Source organism: Gavia stellata, chromosome 7 (genome assembly GCF_030936135.1).
Source record: "Gavia stellata isolate bGavSte3 chromosome 7, bGavSte3.hap2, whole genome shotgun sequence".
NCBI classification, from domain to species: Eukaryota; Metazoa; Chordata; class Aves; order Gaviiformes; family Gaviidae; genus Gavia; species Gavia stellata.
Genome location: NC_082600.1, coordinates 36,061,556 through 36,087,189, shown reverse-complemented (window position 1 = coordinate 36,087,189; position 25,634 = coordinate 36,061,556). Strand labels below are relative to the sequence as shown.

Here is a 25,634-nt window from a genome sequence, read left to right as displayed (position 1 = left end):
ACCTTCAACACTTTTTCTGGCACATTTATAGATAGCGTTATCACTTTTAAAAGAAAACATAATTTCCTAGGTTTTTTATTACCTGTGATAATAAACACTTTCTTGAATGTGTTGCTTGAGTGTGTTTTGCTGGTGTGTGCCTCTGTGTGTGTACAAATGTCTACAATTTGTTATGGTTTGGTAACATTAAAAGCACTGAATCTTTTATAATGCTTAAAACAATTTTTGTATGGTAAATATGGTTAATGAATTAGTCCTTGCCCAGTACCTAAGATACAGGTTGGTAACTAATATTCCTGATTATTTGTGGGGAAACTTATTTATTAAGCAGCTTTCCAAGACTGCACAGAGACTCTTTTTATGATAGAAGCATTTGTACATTTTCATCATTGGATGTGGGTTTCTTAGTTAAAAACAGTTTTTGTACCACTGCAAAGGAAAATAAACACGTAAGGACTGTTTCAGGGAAGCATGATTAAGACCTCATGGCAGCAAGTGTTCTGAAGATTGTTTTGAAAGGATTTAAGATGTCTATACCAGTATTTAAACCATCTAAAAAAAAATTGCATAGCCAAATCCCATGTTAAAAATGTGCCATTTTCTAATTTAGAAAAGAGGTAAAGGAAACGAGGCTTATGTGATCACACTGCCTGTTGATTGTTCCCCTGCCAATAATTGTTAATGCATTGGCCAATTTCGACCAAATGTGACAGAGTTAGAGATCCTAAGATATTAAGCTCCTAAAATCTCAATAAAAATATGTGGCTAAATAGGCAAGAGTGACCCTATTAGCCTTCCAGGGAGAGAAAGGCTGTATCATGAACTCAACCCTTAATTAAACATTAATTAATCCATCTGGGAACTAACTCTAAAATATAGATCCACAGTAGGCCAAGTTTCATTGATTCCATTGCTCCCAGACCTTCCTGCTTAACTGATACCGTAGAAGAAAGAGCTCTTGATGGGCGTGGGAACATTTGTTTGGGGGATTTTTTGCATTCTAATATACTGGGATAGAAAACTATGTTAGATATACAATGAAATATATACATGTAATTTCCAGGCTGTCTGTTGAATTCCATGAGCTCGTAAAGCCTACAGTTAGAAGTTAGTAACTGGCTAAAGAAAGTTAATCAAGTAATACATATTAGAAAAATGAGTTGCTAGGCATCTGTACATAGAACACTTAAGTTTTTTTTATATTTCTGAAATACAAAATTTTTATAAGACAAAAAAGCTCCTGCATGAGAATGGTGGACTGTAGCCACATGAAGTAATTTGCAGTCATATTAAGTATGTATTTTTTAAATTTGAAATTGAATACAATACAATAAATAAAAAATAAAATGCAAAATGTTTTACACTGTGTGTATTCTCTCCTGTTTGCTATGTGTATATATTAAGTCAATTCTTAAGTAATAAGAATTCTTTTGTATAGAACTAACTTAAAAGTAATATTATTTCTCAAAAGATGGAGTTATATTAAAAGTAAATCAATATAATAATGTAGAAATAGCAAGAAATTCAGGTTTTATGTATAGCTCTAGATAGACAGATTTTTCTTGAGTATGTATCTTCCTAGAACAGAAAACACATCTCCTCTAGAATTTCTGAAAAATCATAATTTGCTAAAAACTTTTAAGGTTATTGAGAAAGACTATTCAAAAATTAGAATAAAAAGTATAAATGTCTGAAATTACAAAATTAATTTTTACTATGAATACCTAATTTCTGAGAAGTTTTATACCCTCTGTTGCTATATGCTTTGTTATAGGATATGTTTTCAAAAAGTAAATCAGTTCTAAAATTGGATTCAGTCTGTATGAAATGTAAAACTTCATCCCAGTAGCATATGATACTAAATTAGAAATTGAATTTCCATGTCTTTAACAATTCCAAACCCCAAATTTCCATTCTCAGTACCATACTTATTCTTGTTAGTCAAGCCATGTTTTCAAAATACAGTATATTCCAGTTCAATAATGAGGAAAAAAAAAAAGGAAAATAGAGATGATCCATTTTCTGATTTTTACACTATCTTGCATTCACATGTGTATTTTCATGAATACTTATTTATTTGCACTTGACATTTGTTAATTTGTTTAAAAGATTCTATTTAATTTGATTTCCATTCCTTTCAAATTCACATTTCAAGAAAGCAGATTCTGGCAGTGTCAGGTAATGAAATATATTTTCATGTGTTGTAGTGTAAAAATTGTTCATTTATAACATTTGCAATGTATTCTATTCATGGCCTTTTTATGCAAAGCCCTATCTTTTTCTAGACAGTACGATAACACTAATAATAAAAAGATTAAATGGATGTTGTTGATACTTATTCACACTTTGTATGAATTGTTAGCCACATGCAGTTGGCTTTGCTATCATCAGCTGAACTATAAAACCTCATACTGCATTGAAAACTACATATTGTTTAACATGATAAATCAAATGGCTGGACACCTTGGCTATAGTTAAAAAAATAACTATAGACTTGATTTTTATGCATAAAAACTGTCCAAATGAGCCAATTGATCTAAATCTTAAGATTCATCTACAATAACTTTTCTATATGACTATGTGCTGTTGTACTGGATCTGGCTGGGATGGAGTTAATATTCTTCATAGCAGCCAGTATGGGGATGCGTTTTGGATTTGTGGCTAAAACAGTGTTGATAACACAGGAGTGTTTTGGCTATTGCTGAGCAGCACTTGCACCTTGTCAAGGCTTTCTTTTTTTCTCATGCTGTCCCCCCAGCAAGTAGGCCAGGAGTTGGAAGGGGACACAACCTGGATAGCTGACTCAAACTGACCAAAGGGATATTTCATGCATGTAATGTCATGCTCAGCAATAAAAAAGGAGGGGAAAGGATATTGGGAGAGGTAGTCATTGCTTCAAAAATGGCTGGGCATCAGTCTGCTTGTGGGAGGTGTGAGTGATTGCCCTTGCATCACTTGGTTTTTTTCCTCCCCCTTTCTTCACTATTAAACTGTCTTTATCTTGACCCATAAGTTTTTCTCAGTTTTGCTCTTCCTATACTCTCCCCATCCTGGGAGATGAGTCAACCCACCATGACTCTAAAATAACAATTCTTAGGAAAGCACACTTTCAATAGATAGCTCATGATAGTTCTTTGAAGCTCAAAGAACTGCCATGTGCTAGCAAGCGCATCCCTGTGAAAATTTTGTTTTCTATATTATTACTTGTAGTCCGGTAAGTCTTGAGTAAAGGATTTCTTAAAAATTAAGACTATTCATAAAGTTTCACTGGTAACAGATCTATTGAAACCAAAACCAAAGAAGGCTAAACTCACTCCACTGTTGATCCTGCTGTTCTTTGTACTACTATAGTGTCTAGTAGTTTAAGCATGTCCAGAATTTTGTACAAAAACAGAGAACATCTATATTGCTTTTGGTGATCGTCTCTAGTCTTTTTACCCATGTAGAAGGCACCTTTGAGCTGCTTCTTCCACTCTGCATAGTCCCTGGTTAAACATGGTTATTAAAAACTTTCCCTTGTATGACAATTGTACTTGAGGATGGAGATACATATAGTATACTTTTAGCCATAGAGTCTTCTGAGTTCAGCTTCTGATACCCAAGTATATCAGCAATGGATAATTTCCAAGAGATTTGGATCTCCATTATCAAATGGTGATATGTCTTCATGCTTTAAAAAGACCAAGAAAATAAGGTCTGTTGTTGCTTGTTCTCCTTACTTGGTGATGTCATAGAATGTGACATTTGGCACTTTGGAAAAAGATAACCCAACTGAACCTCTCTGGGGATATACTTTTCTTTGTCAACTCTTGATTTAAGGGGCTAGTATGTTTCTAGGATGGGTTTCATCTTTTGACTATCTTTCAGCATGACTATGTAAGAGGTTTTAGTCTTGGCTAATAAGGAAGGTGAGTTCTTGTGAGCCTAGAAAATGTCGTAATAACTTTTTGTCACTGTTTTAACAGCCTCTGTCTAGGCTCTATAAAGTTCAGAGAGGAATGTCATTAGGGGTTTTATTTTGGTTTTGCATGTTTTGTTTTGGGGTTTGGGTTTTTTTTTTTTGGCTGGTTGGTTTTGTTGTTTGGTTTTGGGGTTGTTTTTTGGGGATTTTTTGTCTATGTCTTATCCTAGATTCTATCTTAATCTTAACTGTGTTTGGTTGGAAGACATGACTCCAAAAAGACCTATTTCTTTCCTTGGGTCAAAAAAATCAAATACCTTGTTTTAGGGGGTTTTTTCCCCCACAGAAAAACTTATAATTTACCAGTCTCTAGAAGTTCATGAAGCACGCATTTTTGAACCACATGAACTCAGCCTTGGAATATAAAACTAAGAGTTCTGATGTCTCCATCCTAACTGTTAGCTGCCTGAGTGTTTTTATAATTTTGAAGATTGTCATTGCTCCAGAATGAGTAGAAAAGTTATAAAAAATTATGCATCAGATCTTTCAATTCTGAATATAGTAAGATACTGAAAAATAAAAAAAGCTATAATGGGTGCAACTAGAACAGTAGACTTGTGTGAATTATCCTTCTTACATGCATGCAGATATTTAAGTTCAGAGAGAAATACCAGAAAATTTATCCAGTCAGACTCAGTAAGTGTTAAAAATTTTCTCTAGAGGGGTTGAAGTAACTGTGAGATTTTTGTGCAGTTGTATCTACCCATTTTTCTTTCTTTGTCCTCCCCTCTTACACCAAGTAGTTTCAGTATTCTGTGCTTGCCTCTGTTAGTTACCGACCTTCTCCAATTTTCAGTCTATGCCAGTATCCAATATTTCCTTTGTTCTTTCAGGTACTATTTCATAGTAGCCTGATGCATGAAGAGGTCTTGGTTCTGCTGTAACTGAAAGCAGCTATGCATATACTAGACCCATTAAAAATAAATATTTTCTGGTAATTTCTCATTCTCAAAATAGTCTTTGGCGTGCTGTTCCATCCTTAGCAAGTAGAATATGTAGAAGAAATAAGTTGGGGGGTTTTTTTACCATTTCACTCTAGTACTGTTTCACTCTTAAAACTGTTACAGGATCATGACTCTTCAAATGCTTACTTCTGCATTTCAGTAAAAGGAAATCACCAGAAACATCTCAGGTTCATAAGGCAAATTCATAAGATCATAGTCCATTTATTCTCTTATTCTTTGAGCTAGATACGGATGGGAAGATGAATAAGACTAGTAGCTGGTCTTCAGAGTCTATAGCTGTCTGTATTACAAAAGACTATTCTTACAGCAAATTAGAACTGTATATTTTGTAAATACCTGTTTTCCTTTCAAAACTCTTGTCTGTAGAAAGACACAGAAATTCTTAATTGATCCTGGTTTTCATATCTATATTCAAAGAAGATATATCGATTAAGATTGTCTGCTTGTCATAGGACAGGATCTGATAACTTTATTCAGGATACGGACTTAACCAAATCCAAACAGTAGAGCATATTAAGAACTTGCATTTAGATGTGAGACCAGACAGCAAACTTTACATGTGACAGTTCCCTGTCATTTTCAAAGCTGGTCAAGCCTAATGACTCCAAGGTCAGACAGAAGGGTATCTCCATACCAAATGCAGCTTAGGGGAAGTCATTTTGAAGGGCCTCTATGTAATCTGTATACATGTAATGTAGAACATCTTGGCTACATTATGGAATAATTTGGTGCAGTAGGATTGGGTTAGCAGATTGAAGCAGGAGAGCCTAAGGCCCATGTGTTTACAGTAGAGGTTTAAGCTTTGACTTAGATTTAATCTGAGGTGAACATCTCCACCTCATGTGTTTCAAAGCTGTCTGAAGGCTCAAGCATTATTTTGGTCCTTTTGTCCCTATTAAGTATTGGAGTGCATTTGCTGTGGAGCTTCCTGTTTAGTTTCCTCCTAATGGGAATTAGTTTGCAAGCTCCCAAACTTATCTGCAAACGAAATCGATGCTCAATAAATGGAGACAGTGAGGAAATTAACTTCAAAAGCATCCTAATCAAAAAGCTAATGCCAATAGTCACTGTATTTCAATGTTCACTGCAGTCATGCTTTTCTCCAATACAAGAAATAGAGTGTGATATCAGAAATCCATTTCAAAACAGACAAAATGTGCTACATGTAGTTAGGCTATAGAACACTTGCCACAGCAGTTTGTGGAAGCTAAAAAGCTTATAAAAGCTGAAGCAGAGAATGAGCAAGTTCTTGGGAGAGAATCCATTGAGAATTACATTGAAGTGACATCCAAGGAAGCATTTTGTATGAACTACAGAACCTCAGAGGCAGAGAGAATACTCAAGGGAAGGATCATGTGTTTGTCCTGGTCCTTAACTCTAACTGAGCACCTGCTTCAGTGTCTGCCAGAGGCAGGATATTAGGCTAGATGAATCCCTATGACAATCTGATACGGCTGTTATTACATTCTTAACATAAGGAAACTGAGGAAACTGAAATCAAGCACGTGGTCTAAGGATGAAAGAATTACATGATCCCACTTCAGCAAAAAGGAAGGTCTATGCAAGCAAATGTGGTGTTGCCAGAGAAATAAAAAGAAAGTTCTTTCATTTATGTGATTCATTTTAATTGCCTTCAGTAATTCCAAGAATTAAGACAAGGATTGATATCTTGACTATGGGGCTTTGAGGACTTTGTTGTAGAACATACAATGTTTCATGGAAACCTTTACTGACAGCATTGATAGTGTTAGTTATTGTAGGTTGTGGAGGGAGAGAAAAAGAGCAGGATATTACAAACTCTGAGTGGAGGATTACTTAGAAATTGTATGGAACATTAGAGAATTGCTCTGGTTTCTTGTCTTACACATTATGTAGTTTTTGTAACTCCTATTTACTTAGAATTTGTTACGTAGAGTTGTTTTTTTTGTTTTCTTAACAAGTCTCAACATCTAAATTCCAAATAAATGCTTTTAAATAGTTCCTTGGTAGACATGCTTATAGTTAAAAATATGGAAAATACTGTTTGTCATATAATACAGTTATTTTATTCCTTCCTCTTTTCCTTTATATTGGTACACAAACATACACACTGGTATATTAATGTAAACTTTGTGTGTTTCTTCCTAGAAGTCACACTTTTTTCCTCCTTTCTATAACAAATTAAATTCTCTTTCCTCTATCTTCCCTTATTCTGTTCTTACAAGATTAAAAGCCAGTAAATCAGGTCTTAGTACCTAACTACAAATGTATAAGCATGTTGTCCTTGTTAGTTATTGTGTTCTTGTTCATTTGCAGGGACCTGAGGATATTCAATTTCTGTTGTAGCTGTGAATGTAGCTATGCTGGGAAATTTGCCTTACTTAACAATTTTTCATCTCCTTAACAACCAGAAAGAAATTATTAATGTAATCATAAAGCATACAATTTTATACACAGTTCAGCTTTTAACCATCTTTGTTTTTCTATATGTACTTAATTTTGTATCATGATGAACCATCAGAATACCAACCTATATTTTCTACTTTTAATGATATAAAATGAAAGAGCTGTGGAAATAATGAATTAAGTATAGTAGGTTAACTTTAGCTGAATTTCTCAGGAGCCCTAGATGAACGCAATAAATCAGAGCTGCCCTATCTATTTCAATTGCAGCTGTCTTGCCACCAAGATTTGAGGTGGAGTATTTAATGGTATAGAATTAATCGTTTCCCTTACAAAGGGCACACAACATTATTTCTGGCTTTTCCCATACTGAAATAATCTGAATAAGTATCTCCAACACACTTGCCCAATATAGGTAAATATATGAGTTGAAATTAATTTGTTTTGTTAACAGCAAATGTTCTGAAGTAATCCAGTTTTTAAATTATTTTAACTGTCTTAGTACAAACCTCTGTGTTGGTAGCATTATAATGATATGGCATAATTCAGGATCAATTTCTCAGTGGCCTTGTCTATGAACTCAAGTTGGTAACTATATTTCAGCCAGCCAATGCACTCCTATAGACTGAGCAGAAAAAAGATACAGTTCTTTATCTTTGTATGAAGAAGTGTCTGAATTCTGTTTATATTAACATTTGCACTTACAGGATTATCCTAATGTGGAATAGGAATAGCTTTTCCACCTTAGTATTGTTTTACATGTGTGGTATTCTGCCGCAGCTAAAGTTGCTCCACTGTACTAAGAAGTGATCAACATTTTGTGAAAAAACTAGCGCCTTTGCTTGAGTATCCAGCTCAGGAAACATTTTCAAAAGTAGAAAATGTCCATCCTTTGAAAATCAAATCCTTTTAAGTAGTTCATGTGAGCATTCTGTAACAGAGGGGCTCAGATTCACTAATCATATTTCAAACTCTTGGCTGCTTTTTCAAAAAAATCATGTACATACCATACATTTAAAACTTAGTACATGTGTTTTCACTTTCCAGCTTCCTGAACAAAATGTGATAGCTATATGGAACAGTTGGTGTTAACTATGTTTGGTACCTGTTCAATTCCAATTGAACTTCCAATTATTTGCGCTGCAAAAACAGGTTTAAATTTGTAAGTTTTGGTCTGCAACAATAAAGAAACATACTCAACTTCATGTTCTTTTTTTAAATCTGAAAGTCAAGTTTAATTATTTGCTTTTTATTTGGATTAATGTCTACCACTACATATTATAGAATGGATTTTAAATTACTTTTCAAATCCAATACACTTTATTGATACATTAGAAGCATTCATTTAGGTACAAGAAATAAATAAAAATGAAAAATTAGCAAATGTTTATCACTTTTATTATATTTAGTATGCAACCTATCCAATTTTGAATGTAAGAGATGTTTAATTGGTGGGATCTCTAAAACAGGAAGGCAGTAATTTATATCTTTGAAATGTTTTTCATTGGCAGCTAAAGAAGAACGTAAAAAAGAAGAGAGCAGTTTGGAAAATGCACAAAAATGGTAAGGTTTTTGCTAGTGTTTTGTAACAGTTTATTTTGGTCAAAGATGTTATTGATCTTAGGAATTACATTAAATAGGAAAAAGGATCTGTACTTCAAAGAAGTAATATGTTTTCTGAAAAATTCTTATGTAGTCTTCCAGGAAAAAGTTCAGTTGAGTTTTTAGCCAAACAGTGTACTGTGTTTGAAGTTTTAATTACTGTCAACATTGAATTGAATCAGTTTTACAGAATATTGTAGTAACTGATTAACTACTTAATGTAGTAAAAATTTATTTCATTGTCACTGAACATTTTCAGCACTTAGGCTACTGCATGCAGTATACTAAGAAACCAGTGAAATCCTAATGGTTTTATGGCCTGAATATCTGTGCCTCACTTAGGCCAAAGGAGACAAAATAGGGGGACAAGTGAGATAAATTTATTTTTATATAGATAGTGAATTATTTAATAAGCTAGTATTTCTAATAAATTTTTTTTACCAAATTATAGTTTTGCGAGACTGAAGGATCTGCCTTTAACCTTGTTTGTGTTAGCTATAAATCAACTGGGGTAAATTAATTTTTAACATCTTATTAATATTTTTTCTTCACGGTCACTAAAGGCAGATCTGTGGTAATTTGGATGTTTATGTTACTTTGCTAAGCCCAGAGTCACTCCACCAAACTGAGACACCTAAGTTAGTCTTCCTAGACAGTCAGGAAAAGAGAGAGAGGCACCTCCCAAATGCATTTCAAGTCTTAGGTGAACTGTTTCCATTTGCTTGTGGAAGGTACCTAAATTGGCTGAACTATTGGCTGACATCAACTGGGCCTTTACCTCTTAATTTAATTTGTCAAGGGTGGCTGGCTGGCTGGCTTGTTTCGTTCCTACCTAGCTACAAACCTACCTTTTGTGGCATGGACTCTTTCATATTCTGCCTGCTTTGTAGCCTTTTTGGAGCAGAGTAGACTCTCCAGGGTATGGAGGTACACTTAATTTGCAGTTGACTTAAGGAATTAGTTGTCTGGGACGGAGTTAGAGTTTTTCAATTGCTAACTGGCCATTTACTATTTTAAATGACTGCTGAAATGATCTGTTACTTTTGAAAGCAGAAAGCAGCCCAGGAAGCTAGATTAATCTGGGTGAAAGCAAAACAGTGCTACTGGGGGAAGGGCTGAAGATGGGATGAGGAGTAAGTGTCAAGATGAAGGCAGAGTGAGAGAGAGTGTGCAGGAATTCAGAATCCTGGAGGATGCAGAGACAACTGTATCAGCTACAGCTGGGGTGGAGAAGGGTTCCATTAGGAAGAAGACATCATGATGTTACCAGGGCTGCTGTTGCATGGAGCAAACCTGAGAAGAGAGTTTTTGGTCTTGCTGTTCTTGCCTCAGCTATCCTAGTCAAGGAGTAGGAACAGCTGAGGAATATTTGGCCCAAGTGAATATAATCGAAATGACATTGCCCAGTAGACATGAACTGCTTTAACCAGGTGATTATGACTGAGGTATTTTAGTATTTTTAGGGTTTGAAATCCTAGAATGGTTTACACAGATATTTAAAGCTGTATTAGTTTTTTATTTATTTATTTTCTCCTTGTGGTGTCACTACAGGACCCTTCAACTGAATGTTATGGGCTTCTTCATACTTATTTCATTGTGATTCCTTTACCATGGTTCACCAATTAACTTGAAATATAGTTACATTTTTCCTACAAAACCTATGTAAGAAATTTAAAAGGTTAAGGTTATTGTATATGAGGATTTAAAAAACTATTATATTAATAGCTCACCTGGAGCAATATGTGATATTCTTCAGCATGTCCTAGAAGCTGTATCCATCTTTAAAGTACCAAAAAAACCCAGAGCATATTGGCTCATGTGGATAAAATCCAAGCTGCTTTACTTTGTGAAGCAGCTGGAGTATATATTCCTTTATTTTTGGGGGGTAACTTCTGTATTTTTTTGATGGTTACTTTATATTCTTCAAGCCTAGCTAAAAGCTTGAATTTCAACCTAAGGCAAAAAAACTTGACCCTAACCTTGGCAATTCCGTATGAAAACATGCAATGTGGACTATGCAAATGCAAATATAAGTTAAGAAAGAAGTATTTGCTGAAGCTGCATCTGTTGCTCAAGTAACATCTGTTGAATAGTTGGTGACTCCTTACAAGTCTTTAAAATACCTCTTACTTATTTTGTTTTCAAGATTTACACTTCCTGTGTTCTACATTTAGGACCCATTGACAACTATAAAGAAGAATATAACTTTCTTTTGCTTAAATAAAATGAATTTTTCCAAAAAAATGAGTTATTTTGAAATATGTTGTTACCTTTCATTTTAAATTATAGCATTATTTTTCATAAGTATCACCAAATCTTTCAGGACAGTTACATCTACTGTGCAGAGAAAAGTGATTCAATCTTTACAAAAGTGATCATACTTTTCTTTTGTTTTGTTTAGATAAGTCTTCACGTGAATACCTAGTCATGTGAATCATTCCATTTTATCTGTACAAAGCAATATCATAAAGGTTAAAAATGCGCAATCAGTTAAAATGCTATCGGAAGTATTGTCTATAATAAAAGAATACTTTGAAAATATCCAGCTGTATAGCAATTCAGTAGCCACATTATAAAATAAAAAAACATTAAAATATTGGCAATGTGTTTTCCTAAAATTAATTATCTCCTTATTGACACATGTGGAAGGAGATGATTTATTTTCAGTAAAAACTTTGCAAACTGACTATTGGCACTGTCTGTGGCTTTTTTGTTGCTACACCCAATTCACCCTAAGTACTTGAAGGTTATTATTAACCAAGCCTGGAGATTTTTTCCTGACTTGGCATGTGACTCTTCCATAGTCCTTCAATAAAGATAAATGGGAGAATAAGATCTTCATGGAGTGTTTCACAATAAAATTTAAGAAATAGATATAATATAGCATTTCCTGAAATGCAAGCAGTTTTTCTCATTAAAATTGAATGCCCATGATTTGCCTGTGTGACACATCTCTATGATAGCTCATGCATCTGTAAGTTATCCTCCTGGGAATGAGGCAGGTGTTGGAAGGTTAGTTATACTCAGCACGAATTGCTGCTACGATTTCCAAGGCTAAGAAGAAGTTATGGTAATTACCAGCCTTGACTACTGAATCAGGAACTAGCCATCAGAGAAATTGTTTCCCCAGTGGGCTTATGTGTTGATGGTTTTTTTCCCCCTCCCTTGTAGCTTTGAAGAAACGGTGGGATACTTTGGGATAAAGCCAAAGCCTGGTGAGAAGGAGATCACACCAAACTACGTTTTCACGGTGTGGTACGAATTCTGCAGTGACTTCAAGACCATTTGGAAACGAGAGAGCAAGAGCATTTCCAAGGAACGGTAAGGTTCTAATAAAGTCATTAATACCATTTTAGATGTCTGGGAAACTGTTCCTTCTCAAACCCAACAAATTATACTCCTATATTTCACAGGCGTCATTGTTTTCTTTCAGATCTAATGGACATCAAGGAAAGATTATTCCCTCAGGGTGCGTAGGAAAATTCACCAAAGGCATGCTGTCCCCACAAAAAGATAAACACATATAATCTGATAAATTACACTTTTGTAACCCCTTCCAATTACTAGCTAGTAAAATGAAAGGGGAGCTGTGCTAATTTGTAACAGATTGCTTCTCTGTGCATTTTCATGTTGAACTAGCCTAAATGAGGCGATATTGCTGTCGCAGACAGTACAGACAAATAAAAGTGAATGCTTTTCCAGTTAATATACTGCACTTGCATCAAAGGGAAGCCCCAGAGATTCAGGCCACACTTAGCACAGTGTCGAAGCCCCACACTGAATTTACAGCACTACTTTTGACTCTTGGTGTCCTGCTGAGGACATCAAACTACTTGCCGCTAGATCTCACCACAGTCTCCTGATTTTATTAGTTAGAGTAAAAAAAACCCACCAAAACCCTTCAATTATTTGCTTGATTTTCTTAAAGAAGCTTAAATTCTTTTACAAAGAAAAAACAATTCTAGTACAAGTGCACCATGCTTACTGTATCTCAATTCATTTGAAAAGACCTAAAGAGTGGTAAAGTGGTCATGCTTTGGAAAGGAATGGATTAATCACTTTCAGCATGAAATATAAATCCAGGTGCTTATTCCAAATTGACACAGATTTGGAGAAAAATGTCTTGAAAAGTATCAGCAAAAGCAGTAAACTCATTTACACTTACATTTTCCATTTTTCTCCAAATCAGTGGGGCTTTTAGGTTCTTGCAGAAGTAGATTTTTAAGGGACAAGATGTAGAAATTATAAATTCCCAGTTATCAACCTTATCAACATTGTTTTACAGATATTACAGGTTTTTAAACACTTGAAATTTGTAGCTTTTTGTATTGTCTATGTTATGATTAGATTGATTTTAGATGCTGACAACTGCAAACATTTACAAAGAATCTTTTATTTCCTTGTGTCTAGATCAATATGCAAATTTGTTTTACACGTTAAAAACTGTGTAAAATAAAGAGTGACTAACAGATTGCTATAATCATGATAAGGATCACCTCAGGGATATATTTTCTGCTGAATCATGACTTATTTTTGTTCCAAAAGCAAGAAATTAACTATCCAAGGAAAAAAAATCCACACCATACATCCATTCCTTTTTATGTAATTAGCACCTTGCTGACGGTATACCATGATCCCTGCAAAGAAATTGATTTAAAATGCCTTGTAAATGTTTTAACACTGCTTAACTTCTTAAATTTTCTTAATACAATATTCAGGAAATCTTTGTTTGTAAGTAAACTGCTATATTCTGTGCTTTCCTACTGAGGTGAGATGAGAATTTCTCACGGTTTAATAATTATATTAATAAAATGTACAGACAAAAATACAGCACAAATATTTAATCAGCTCTTTTGAGGGATGCCTTTATTCCTATTCATAAAGGTAAAGCAATACCAATAGAATGCAGAGCACCAGTTACTAAAATACTTCAAAGTGCTGACACTTTCTGGATTATAGAGACTATTTTTCAGAGTTCACTTCAAATTATTTTTGCAAAGTTTCATTAATCTCAAAAAGACAATTCATTGTCCTTTATCTTCAAAATTTGGGTGATTCATCAAGACAATGAGCTGCTGAAATAAGGAGCCTTGTGTAATAAGTAAATTAGAATGACAGAAGAACTGTTTTCATCGTCCTAAATTGTTTTGTAATGTGCTACTGAAAAGAAGAATGTCATGAAATCAGTGGATTAGAATGATGGAAAAGCTATTTTCATCACCTGAAAATGTCCTGTAAAGTCATGACCATTTAAGGGTTCTGTTTTACAAAGTATGAGACTAACAGTTGATGAGCTGCTGTCCAAGAAAGTTTGAAAGCAAGCTAAGAGTCATTGTGCACATCGGTAACTAAAAACCTTAGTATGACAGGAATGGACAGCTGTCTTCCTTAACTGGCTAATTAATTGGATGCACTATTTGTTTTGCATTTTTAAAGATGGTAATTTAATTTTTAAAAATCTGTTTATGGTGAACAATTATTTTTTTGAAGGAAATTTTAAAGAGGAATAATTGGCAGTGTAAGTCAGTATTTTCGAACTTGGGTTCTGAAACTGAGGCATTGATATCCTTATGTGAACACATTTACAATTGGATTACCCTGCAAATTTCCGGAGGAGCTGCAGAAAGAGTGTAAAATGTGTCTGAATTAGCTAGTCACATAGATACCTGAAAATGGATTTAATTGTTTACATTTATATAGGACTGCTAATATTGGATTATATTTTGTCTCTCAAGAAATATGGCTCAGAAAATTCAAAATTTACTTATAATATGCATAATTATCATTATGCAAAGGTATAATTAAAAATGTATTAGGTTAAAATTAATAGTAAAAATAGGTCAAGAGATCTAAGATTCCAAAATTGAAATTTTATACTCAAAACTAACTACTTTGCGTTGTGTAACAGACAACTTTAGAATCTCTGAATTTCAGGAAAAAAGAGTCCCGCCTTGAACTAAATGACAGCCTCAGCTGCAAGAGCCTGTTTTGTCTAAAAACTACTTGGTTCCCAAATGTAACACAACTGTAGAAATCTAATTAGATGTCTATGAGACTTTTTCTTAAAGTAAAGGAAACACTTCAACTGAGCTGCCCTGCATTTAACCTACCGTGAAAATAAATTAGCTGCCTGTAAAATATAGTTGAATCATTGTCTCTTTCCTGGACAAAATTTGCACACCATTTAGGAATGCAAGACAGAGTTACAGATAGATAACAAACCTAGATAGATACGATATGATATATGATCTTATATGATAAATAAATTACTATAGAGATAAAATTAAGAACATTTTCAAAACCATATACCTGGTAGGTATGTGATGACAGTTTTCTTTCAGACATAGTATTCCCTTCAATACCAGAATGCAACTACAATGCAATAAAATTTGCTTTGACAATCACCTCTTCATCTCTGACCAACAGCTTAATGTAAATGCACCATAATACTCACCAAATGTTGGAGATTTTGTTTTGTTTTGTTTTTGCATCAAAACCCAGTTTTGTTGTTGACAGCTTTATAATTTAGTATGTCTATGCATCCAGGTACATCAACTGCATTTATGTTCTCTTCTTTTTATAAAATTTTGAGATAACTGAAGACTAAACCAAAGGTTTGGGGGTTTTTTGGCAACAAGGCACTTACATCATGGTAGATTGCATAGAATTCCACTCTCACTTCCTTTTCTTAGACTACTCATTTTACTTGCAGCGGGCATGTCTATGAATTCAGAATCAAAACAAGTATGTGTTTATAACAACTTAAATAATATATATATGTGAATGCCTATCTGTAAGTCTATTAAAGCATTCAAGATCTGTTAAAGTATATTTTAAGAGGATATCCTAGCCAAGTCTGAATATAGGGAAAAAGTATAAATACAGAAAAAATACTAACAGTTTGCAGTGAGTAGTTTCATCACAAACTGTGATTGTATGCTTTGCAAAAGAAATGTGACAAGGATTATCATTGTGTGTTTATGGGTGTTACCCTTTAAATATGAAATAATTAGATATAAAAGGAATTATTGCTGTTAATTTGACCCACTGCTTACACTGCAAAGATAAGATTGCTACAGTAGTTACCATACTGCATTAAGCCATCTCTTTCAGATTGAACATACATACAAATTTTATAGATCAGAGTTCAGAAAAGAAAAAGAGAACCAAAGTTTGTCTTAATAGCCGGAGGAGATATAATCATTATTTAATGAACAGAATTATAGACTTAATCTTAAAAATAGAAAAAAAAAGTTCTATTTTTTAATGGTACCCTTTATAAAAGGACCTTTTTTAAAAATGCTTTCTTTGTTCTTGAATTTCATCTCTAGCACAAAACATGTTGATGGTTTCAGTTTAATCTTGTGAAAAAAGGCATAGTGATTATTTTTTGCCACAAAGACAAGTAACAGGTTTGAAAAGCAGAAGCTCTGACTGTACCAGTGTAGGTAGCTAACGGTAAAGATGAAAATGTCCTAACGAAAGAAAAAGCACTGAGCAGTGCCCAACTAATTTTTGGTTATTATAGTAAATTGGAGCTGGCTAAAGCTTTCTACCCAAGTCTTCCATTTATTAAATACAGAATGAATTGTATTCATTGCCCTCTATTTCTGCACAGGAGAAGAGTAAGTCTGGGGAGTCCTTGTTTGTAACACCACATGGTCATAAGAGATAACATGTAAATTGCAAATCTCTTAGCAGTGCTGGCCAATACAATATTTAATATTTTTAACCATTGATTATGCTAATTATGAGACTATCTTGTGCCTGACAAATGACTGTAATTTGACAGAAACACTTGCCACAGAGGAACTAGTGGATCATATTTTCACTTTCAATATCACGGTGAGCAAGGAGGCGAAATAATCTTGGGTTCAAGACATTATATCTATTTTAGAAGACCAGATTTATTTTATAGTTTGATTTAAAAAGTGAATTTCTCTTTCATCTATTGTACGTCATGTATATGTTATCTAAGACAATGAGAGTCAGTGAGAGTCTTTGCAGCCATTTGCAGCCATTTTGATCAATTTGTACTGTGGTATAACACTGTCCTGAGCATTAGTCAAACACTCCAAAACAGGGCATCATCCAGTTTTCATAGAAACTGCATATATGTTAAAAGACAAAAGATGAGTATAACAGATGTTGTTTATTTCATTTGATATTAAACTAATGGTCTAATAAGGCAAACTGACATCACAACATAAATGAGTTTTAAGGAAATATTTGAAATATAATCATTAGGATCACTAGGTGACTTTATGGATTTATGCTGAGAGTTTCTTGTATACATAGTTGCAACATCGGGAAAAGGCAACATATTTGTGAGAAAATTTGATCAATGAGCCCTACAGCATTACCGGGCTGGAGGCTAATGGTTCATTGTCATGTAAAAGCTTTTGGACTGAGTTTAAGTTAATTATGATTGAGTGAAGAACAAAAGAGAAGAGAATAAGGTGACATTCTACATGTCTACATTCCACATGCATTTTGAGTAGATTTTAGGTGGCCAGTGCCTATAGCAGAAAGGTAGGGTTGAAGTAGCTGATAATGAAGAGTTGTACCAGATTGTTTAGCAATGCAGACAGAAAAAAAAGGGACGATTTTTACATGTTTCTGAGGTTAAGGTGTAGCTATGGGGCAAATTGAGGAGATAATTACAAATTACAGGCTTGTGCTGCAAAACAGATATGGCTGTTTCCCATAGAGCATACAACAGATCTGGCAAAGTGCTGCGTCAAGTCTCTTGCTCTTGGAAAGAAAACCAGTGTTTCTTTTGAGGTGTTATTAGGAAAGCACTGTACAACAAAACAAACCATCACTGAATCATTATATGAATCTACAGTTATCCATATGTAGTTCTTCTCCAGAAGGATGTGGTAGAGCTAGGAGAGGTAAGAATGATCAGGTACAGAACAGCTTCTGCATAAGGATTCATTTAAATAAAAGGGAATTCTTTGGCTTGGAAAGGACCCTACTGAAAAGGATATGATAGGGATCTCTACAAGCATGAAGGGTGAGTGGGAAATAGTCATTACATACTTCATCTAATACACCAGTTGAAGAGCATCAAATGAAATCAACAAGTGGCTGGTACAAGCCAAATGCAGTGATGCCTCTTTACAGTAGGCATACTTAAACTGTTGAACACTTTACCACAAGATGTCACAGATGCCAAAAGCTTGCAATGCTTCTGAATGGTGACAGTACAAATTCATATTAGAAAAATCCATGAAAGACTGTTATATATGGAGAGAGTTTCCAGCTGCGAAAGTATTCTGGGGATTACCACTGTATGCTTTGGCTGTCCTTATATGCTCCTAGGTATCTGCCAGTGGTCAGCTCAGATGGACTAAAGCATATTTTTTATCTGAATTGGTGTAGCCTTTTTCTTCCTATTGGATTTTCTTATGCACCAGCTTTCCAAAAGGCCTAAAAATAGGTATTTTTTTTTCTTTGTGACTACAGAACTAAAATTTCTCACCCACTTTACACAGATAATCAAAACACTGTCAGTAGATTCAGAAAAAGTAGAAACATATAAAGCGTATTAGCAATTTGAGGTTTGGAGACAAATTCCACTGACCACATACATTTTACTGTATTTGTACTGATTTAGTCAGTGAACATTTATTCTAGAAGCAATTTAAAGATTTGATCAATAATGACGAAGTTCCTTCCAGAAGATTTAAGCCTGAAGTGGACAACGTTCAAACTTCATAGTTTGTTATAAGGCTCCTAATTGTGAAGCTAACCAAGAACACTATAAAATCATCTGCCAGCCCAAGTAATGCACAGGCACCTGTCTTCTAAAATGTTGAGACTGAAATGTGGCCTGTTATATTGCATGGGCTAACAGTCTTTTCAGGAAACGGTGCTGTTACTGAAGGATTGGCTTATGGGCTGCATACAGAAGTTATCACATGACTGAGAGCAGTAAAGCATGTAACACATGAAAGGAATTTGAGCTATGGGGATATTTCTTAGTCTCTCAAGGGGAGTCACTGTTCAGCTGTGTTAAGGATCTAGGCTGGGTATGCAGCTTGGCTCTAGGTTGAACAGTTGATGTTGACTGTAGCTACCCCTGCTTATTCATCTCCACCCGTATCTGAAGATTTGGATTGCACAACAATTCCTATGCCAACACAGTCTTATGGGAGAAGTTTGAACTTCAAGGCATGGAGAGCTCAGGTGGCACAGAATTGTCATTCCAAGCTATTTCATAACCCACAGCTATCCACATAACACACCAGCTGCATGGAGGGAGATGTAGAAGTGAAGAGAATGGATTATTCCAGAATATCAAAAGTATGAGAGAGAACCAGATAACTTGGTCTCTGTGTTCGCACACCACTAGAGCCTGAACATACATGAGTAGCAACTGGCTTGTTTAGAAGGGATTCTGTTTTTCCTAACTGGGGGCTTTATTGCATGGAGCGTGCTAGCTCACGCTGCCTTCTGTCTGACACGAACGCCTGCCACGTATAGGTGGGAAAAAGCTATATTCCCATTGCTTATAGTAAAGATCCATATGCAGTATTGGAATCACGGTTCTCCTATTTAAAAATACATATTTTTTATAATTTCATTCAATTTTCTTTTCCCTATTGTGTGGTAAAGTGCAATAATGCTCAGTATCACAGTTGACACCACATCTTCTTTATTATTAAGGTATATTGACCTCTCTTGCTCACTGTTGAAGGAAAGTAACTTTTCTTTTGAATACATCCGTGTTGCAGCTGGTCAGATTTCGAGGCTTAACTGACCTGCATTCCCTAATTTTTGGTCTCATGTTATTGCTTGCTAAATTAGCACCTGTACACCTTTTCTCTCTGTGTTGTGTTTCAGCTATTCTACCATCCTTTCTGGTCTCTGTCCTGTGCAGTGCTCTCTGTTCAAAAGTGTCCTTGTCACTATTTTTCTAGTGTGTTTTACTACACACTTCTATCCCTTCTTGCTTTTCTGTTTTAGATTTACTTCTGTTGACTTTTCTATTCCCCTTTCTTCCTCCTTGATTTCACATCTATTAGATTTAATCCCAATTTCTCTTCCATGAAATCTCTAAAACATGGCTAGACTAGTGTGTCCATCCATGCTGTTTTATGCTGATGTAGGAAGAAAAAAAGTATCTTTTCCATTCCTTTGCACATCTCCGAACTCCCCCTCATGGTCATGCCTCTGTAAATGTCCAGTTCATGTGACCTGCTCCCCTGTACATTAATTCACATGACAAAAACTCAGAAGAAAGGGGTATAGAGCAGTTGGTGGGATGGTTAGTTCATGTTGTTCAGCTTATGCCTGCAAGTTGTAAATTGTGGTGCTCTCTCAGGGCTTGATTCTGCTACTGTTTCTCTAGGATAAGGCTCTTGAGGAGATTCTTGTCAGAATATGTTTTAATTGAACTTCCCTAAGTTGAAGAACTATTATCTTTCCAGCTGGTCATTGTACTATCTTAATGATTTCCCTGCCTCTCTAGGGAGCCCTTTTACTATGTAAGATTCTGCATCCTCTCCCAACTTCTGTTTGGTGTTTCATGTAACACTTAAGTAACGAACAAACTTAAGTAACAAGATGAAGTGAGTAAACATTTTAGGCCTGTGCTTTGTAAATCTCACACCCTAAGCAGTGTCACTAAGACATATTTAGTCTGGTAAATCTACAGTAAATATTCTAGTAATGTTTTTCAAAGCCCTCTTTAGATGTTTTGTTGGCCCTTATACTGAACACAAGACTTCAGTGGATTGATTTCCCATATTTCCTCAAATTCTTTTCTATTCCACCTGATTTCTATAAAGTATGAATGTTAAAACTGACCACCTTCATTATCATCTAATATAACTGCAGTTACTCACAAGGAAGAAGGGAAATTTAACAGAATATTTATTTACCTTACATTTTGACATTCTATCACTTAGCTTTTGTTTTACTACAAACAGACTTTGAACAAGTAATTGCTGAACAATTAAAAGTAGTTAAGGAAGTTTATACTTTTATAAGAAGTTAAAAAATTTACTTCTATATAAATTCTCATAAACTACAATTAATGCCTTAACTTTATAATACATTTAATAGTTTATTTTAAGTGAACTAAAAATAGTAGTTTGTTGTGTGGTATATCTGCAGATTGGGTAAAAACAGTACATGGGTCTAAGAAAAGATCAGAAAATAATTAGTAGTTTAGTTTTATCCTTTTGAATGTACTTTATTTGTAGCTTTGTTCTTTCTGTACCTTATTAATGTCTAATTTTACTTCTAATTTTAATATACTTATAATTTTTAGTAGTTTAATGAAAATATTTTCAAACAAAGTTATGATATTGTATGATTTATACAAATGGACAATTATTTCTATTTGTGCTAAGGAAAGGTGGTAGAAAAAAAAAAATAGAGTGAACAGAGAAGAGGCATACCTAAGTGGAATTAACTTAGAGTTTGTCTAGTCACTAGCTAATCATTCTTTAAGTGTGTGATTTGTTTGTTTTTACTTATCTGTTTCAGTAACAGTCAAATATTGTGCATACATTCAACTGGGGGTAAAGAATACTCTGTGTGTTTGTAAGTTTTGATGGAAGGCTGTCATAGCTTTTAATGGACAATTAAAATTATGTGTTCATATCTCATTTTTTTAAATGAAATTAAAATAATGGAAAAAATATGAAGATTAGACTAACGCTGCTAGCCAAGTTTATGACTTTGAATTTGATACTTTTCATGCTATTTCATTTTTCTCGTTTCAAGGATAGTTTTTCTCATTTCAAGCCAGTTCTAGTATCCTGTCCATGTTTAACAAAGAATTATTTTTATTTATAAGGCATCTTTACAGCATGGGTTCTTCACTGATGTAATTACTGAGCTAACTACTTTCTTAAAATGGAGCCATCTGATTTTTAAAAATCCCAAAGAATTACATTCCTTTTAAATTATGCACTTATGGTTCTGATAATGCCTGCTAATCTTATCAGTCATATGTTAGCAAAGTGATGGCTTTTTACCCTAGGAGACCAAAGTGTGATATATAATTAATCTGGCAGTTTTATGAGCCAAATATCACATGATTCAAATCATGTTAGTGAGCTGGTTTATTTTTATTTTGTGTCCCAAACTATGCATTCTATTTTAAAAAATCCAGTTTTCCTGGATATTGTGCAAATATGGAATAAAATACACAGAGCTAAGCCTAAATCAGTGACAGGCATAATTTTCTTTTTAAGTCTAAAAGTTTATAATCCCTAGAATTCTCCATTCAGATGAAAATATGGTCTCTAAACATTCAAAAACTATTTGGAAAACACTCCTAGGATGACAGAGAATGTGATCAAAAAGAAAATGTGCTCAAAATAGGGAAGAGTTTAGAAGTAGATCCCTTGGTGCAATTCTGCTGAACCTGAATACTGTCACTTGAAATACATCATCATCTTCGCATAAACTTCATAGCTGTGAGGAATAGCATGCTGTCCAGTGGCTGCTATCATCCATCCGTAAGAAAAATTGCTGATTAACAAAAAATTGTGAAAAGGTGGAATGGTGTGTTGCTGCTTAGTTGTTTACCTGTAGAAACAGGGAATACTAATTAAGTTTTAAAAATGTACAGAATAATAATTTCATATTTGTGTATTTGAGGGTGTACTTACAGCTTGAATCAATGTTGTAGCTAAATAGTGTTGAAAATAAGTTTACTTAAAAATAGTGTAACTGTTTCCTCCTGTTCTTAAGCACTGGAAAGTGAGACAACACCCATAACTACCCAGCAGAAGCTTCTAAAATACATAGCTCAGAGAAGGAATTCTGCTTTCCAACACTGAGCATTGATAAACACAATAATGAACTTATGAATGTGTACTATATTTGTAAAAGAAGTTGTCCAGAATCTAGTTTGCTGCTAGTGTTGCAGCAAGGAAGTACACATCAGTAATTGCAGCTATAATCGACTTTCCTTTTTGCTTGGCTTCCAAAATTCCTCAAAAATTGAGTGTGTCGAAAGTGGTTTGAACTGGGCATGGTATTTTAAATACTTTTTGACTGGCCATAGCAATTATTTCTGCCAGTGGAAAAAATTAAATAGGAAAAAAAAATAGAATTTTTCAGTTCGAGATTGCCAAGAAATGTGTTGTTTATAGTAAAAGACTGATTTGTTGTGCATTAGTGAAAATTGGTTTGCTGAGTTATTCTTGCTTGTAAAAAATAACTCGCAACTTCTTTCCCTCTGCATTTTGCATACAGAATTGTAAAGTAGGTGTTTATAGCATCAGCATTTTAAAGGCACTGATAGCTGGGCAAATCCTGTCTTAGGAGTGCCTTTTTATCACTGTTTAGCACATGATTTCCCCTGCCCTTTCTACTGTCTGTAAAAGAAGAGTCAAGGCCCTTTTTGTTAAATTCTCTGCTTCTCCTTTTCCTCCTGATTAAACTTCTGATTGAGATCTTCTTGTTAAATCCCCACAGAAACAAGGGTTCTGTATGCAAGACGCTAAGAGCAAAAGGCAAGAACCTGGGGAATCAGATCTGTGGCGTTCTTTCCCCTTATCTCGATAGTGCTTTCAGTAGACTGGTCTGTGGCTGCACAGAAGACAACTTTAACTACCCCTAAACAAGAACCCCTTCTAATTTACCTCTTCTATTACCACATCAGTGAGGCTGGTCAGTCAATTCCATGTAAAGCAACAGGGAAAAAAATAAAGGAAAAATTGGCAGATGCTTTCATTTCAAGGTTTTCAGAGGAAATATAATGTGTAGCCTGGCAAATGGCCTACTAACATAGCATGTTCTATGTATACAACAGATTGAGCCAGCTAGCTTTTGATTTTTTTCAGAGGAGTATCTTCTTGCCTTGACACTGCAGCTTTTTTGGTGGGAAAGATGCTCCATAAAATCCAGATCCTGCAAGAACAGAGAAATTGTTTACCTGGTGACGTTTTCAGTGAGCAATACAAGCAGACTGTCCTTTTGCTTTTGATTTTCTCTATTTAAGAATGTACTCTGATCTACGTTTGGTGCTTTATGATGTGCCTTTAAATAGGAATAGCAGTTTGTTGGGCTAATGTGCCTAAAAAAAGTTAGTGGTGATGGTTCTTACAGATAGGTTATATACCAAGCAGAGCTGGAACAGCTTTAATTTCTTTGAATCTAACATCTTTTCTATGTATTTTGTTTCAGAATTAAAGTGGCTCAGCAATCAGTAAGCAAGTTAACTGCAGAGAAGAAAGTAGAAACGAAGAAAATCAATCCTACAGCTAGCCTGGTATGATGTGTTTCTCAGTATGAGAAACAGTTACGTTTAAAACTTAGTTTAGTTGTGCCTAAGGATGACTCTGCTATTTTAGATAACAACATATGATAAGAGCTGCTTTTCTGGTTTCTTCCCCCCTTCCACTGAAGTCTCTTGTATTTTCTTCCATGCTCCATAGTGCATTGAGGCTCACTGCATATATTTGTCCAATGGCTGAGTGTGTGTTTTTTCTCAAAAGCTTACAAAATCTTGTTTGCTCTGTTGAGTAATGGTAGAAGGGATTAAATCCCCATTTTGTTCCTTGCCTTTTCCCAATTTTTTGATATCATGCAAAAAGTTGACTAACAATTTACACTGTGAATAAAACCTTTTTTGTCTGTGTGCAAGGCACACAGGTTAGATCAGCATTTCTCAAACTGTAGGAAGCAAGAGACTAAGGAAAGGAAATGTACATGAAGGAATCTATATTATTTCCATTCCCAGCAGAGCATATCAGTTGCAGGACAGGTGGCAGAGATACGAATGACTACACTTGCTTGGGAAGAGGTCATTAAACAACATAATCTATCTAATGATAAATTAGAGCCTTTATGTCAGCAGAAACCATTCCAGACAAGAGAACATATTAGATACACGTGAATTTGAAATGTATCTGGTTTTCTCTAGCTGCACTGGTCTTCACAGAGCTGCGTATTTTTAAAGGTACACAGTATTTGACAAGTGTGTAGCTAAAGCAAGCTCAGTTTCTCTACAGTAAGTAATGAACTGGTTCTGAGCCTTCCTTGAGTGCCCCAGGCATTTATTTTTTTTTAATTAAAGAAAACTCTAATTTACTGTGACTTATTTAGTACTTCTCAGACCTCTAGACCAAATGCTCATGGCAACTTGAGAGGTGATGGAAAATTATAGACAAGAATGATAATAAAACTCTTTCTTTTTCTTCAACAGAAAGAAAGACTACGTCAAAAGGAAGCCAATGTGACTGCTAACTGAAAGAAGAAAGATGGAAATGATAGTGTGACTTCATACCTTGCATGATGCTTTACTACACCCATGGCCCAGGGAGCACCTTATATTAGATACTGAATTCTGCTTTGCTGATCTGTTCCAAGACAATCCACTAAAGACTCTTCAGTTCCTTCAGAGGGGTTTGTACATTCAGTGGAGGGAATTCTAAAAAGGTTTTTACATGGGAAGTCAAAATTATTTTCTGTAACTCTTCCTTACATTGCTTAAAATGCATCTGGTTGTTAATGGTTATTTAAAGTACTCTGTGCATAATGCATTAATATGGAAGAGCTAAAATGAGCATTTTGGATGCTAAGTTAAGTAATGACTAACAACCTGTAGGTTATTTACAGGGCATTGTGTAGATGAGAGCAAATATGCCATTTAGCTCACAAAAGACTATTACATCATACTTTTTGTTACTTATTCAGCAGTAACTGAGGTAAAATTGACTGATTCTAAATAATTTTACAGTGTCTAAGTATTG

At 34.7% G+C, this 25,634-nt stretch overlaps 1 protein-coding gene across 1 annotated transcript in view; it reads left to right on the top strand.

The window, feature by feature from the left end:
• The window catches only part of FMN1 (formin 1), a 139,059-nt gene extending 113,699 nt beyond the window's left edge, over positions 1-25,360 (top strand). Inside the window, exons 14-17 of the mRNA XM_059819552.1 lie at positions 8,820-8,871; positions 12,082-12,231; positions 24,067-24,151; positions 25,088-25,360. Of these exons, the coding sequence (XP_059675535.1) occupies positions 8,820-8,871; positions 12,082-12,231; positions 24,067-24,151; positions 25,088-25,132 (332 nt within the window). The 3' untranslated portion in view covers positions 25,133-25,360. The remainder of the gene's footprint in view (positions 1-8,819; positions 8,872-12,081; positions 12,232-24,066; positions 24,152-25,087) is intronic.
• The last annotated feature ends 274 nt before the right edge of the window (positions 25,361-25,634 follow it).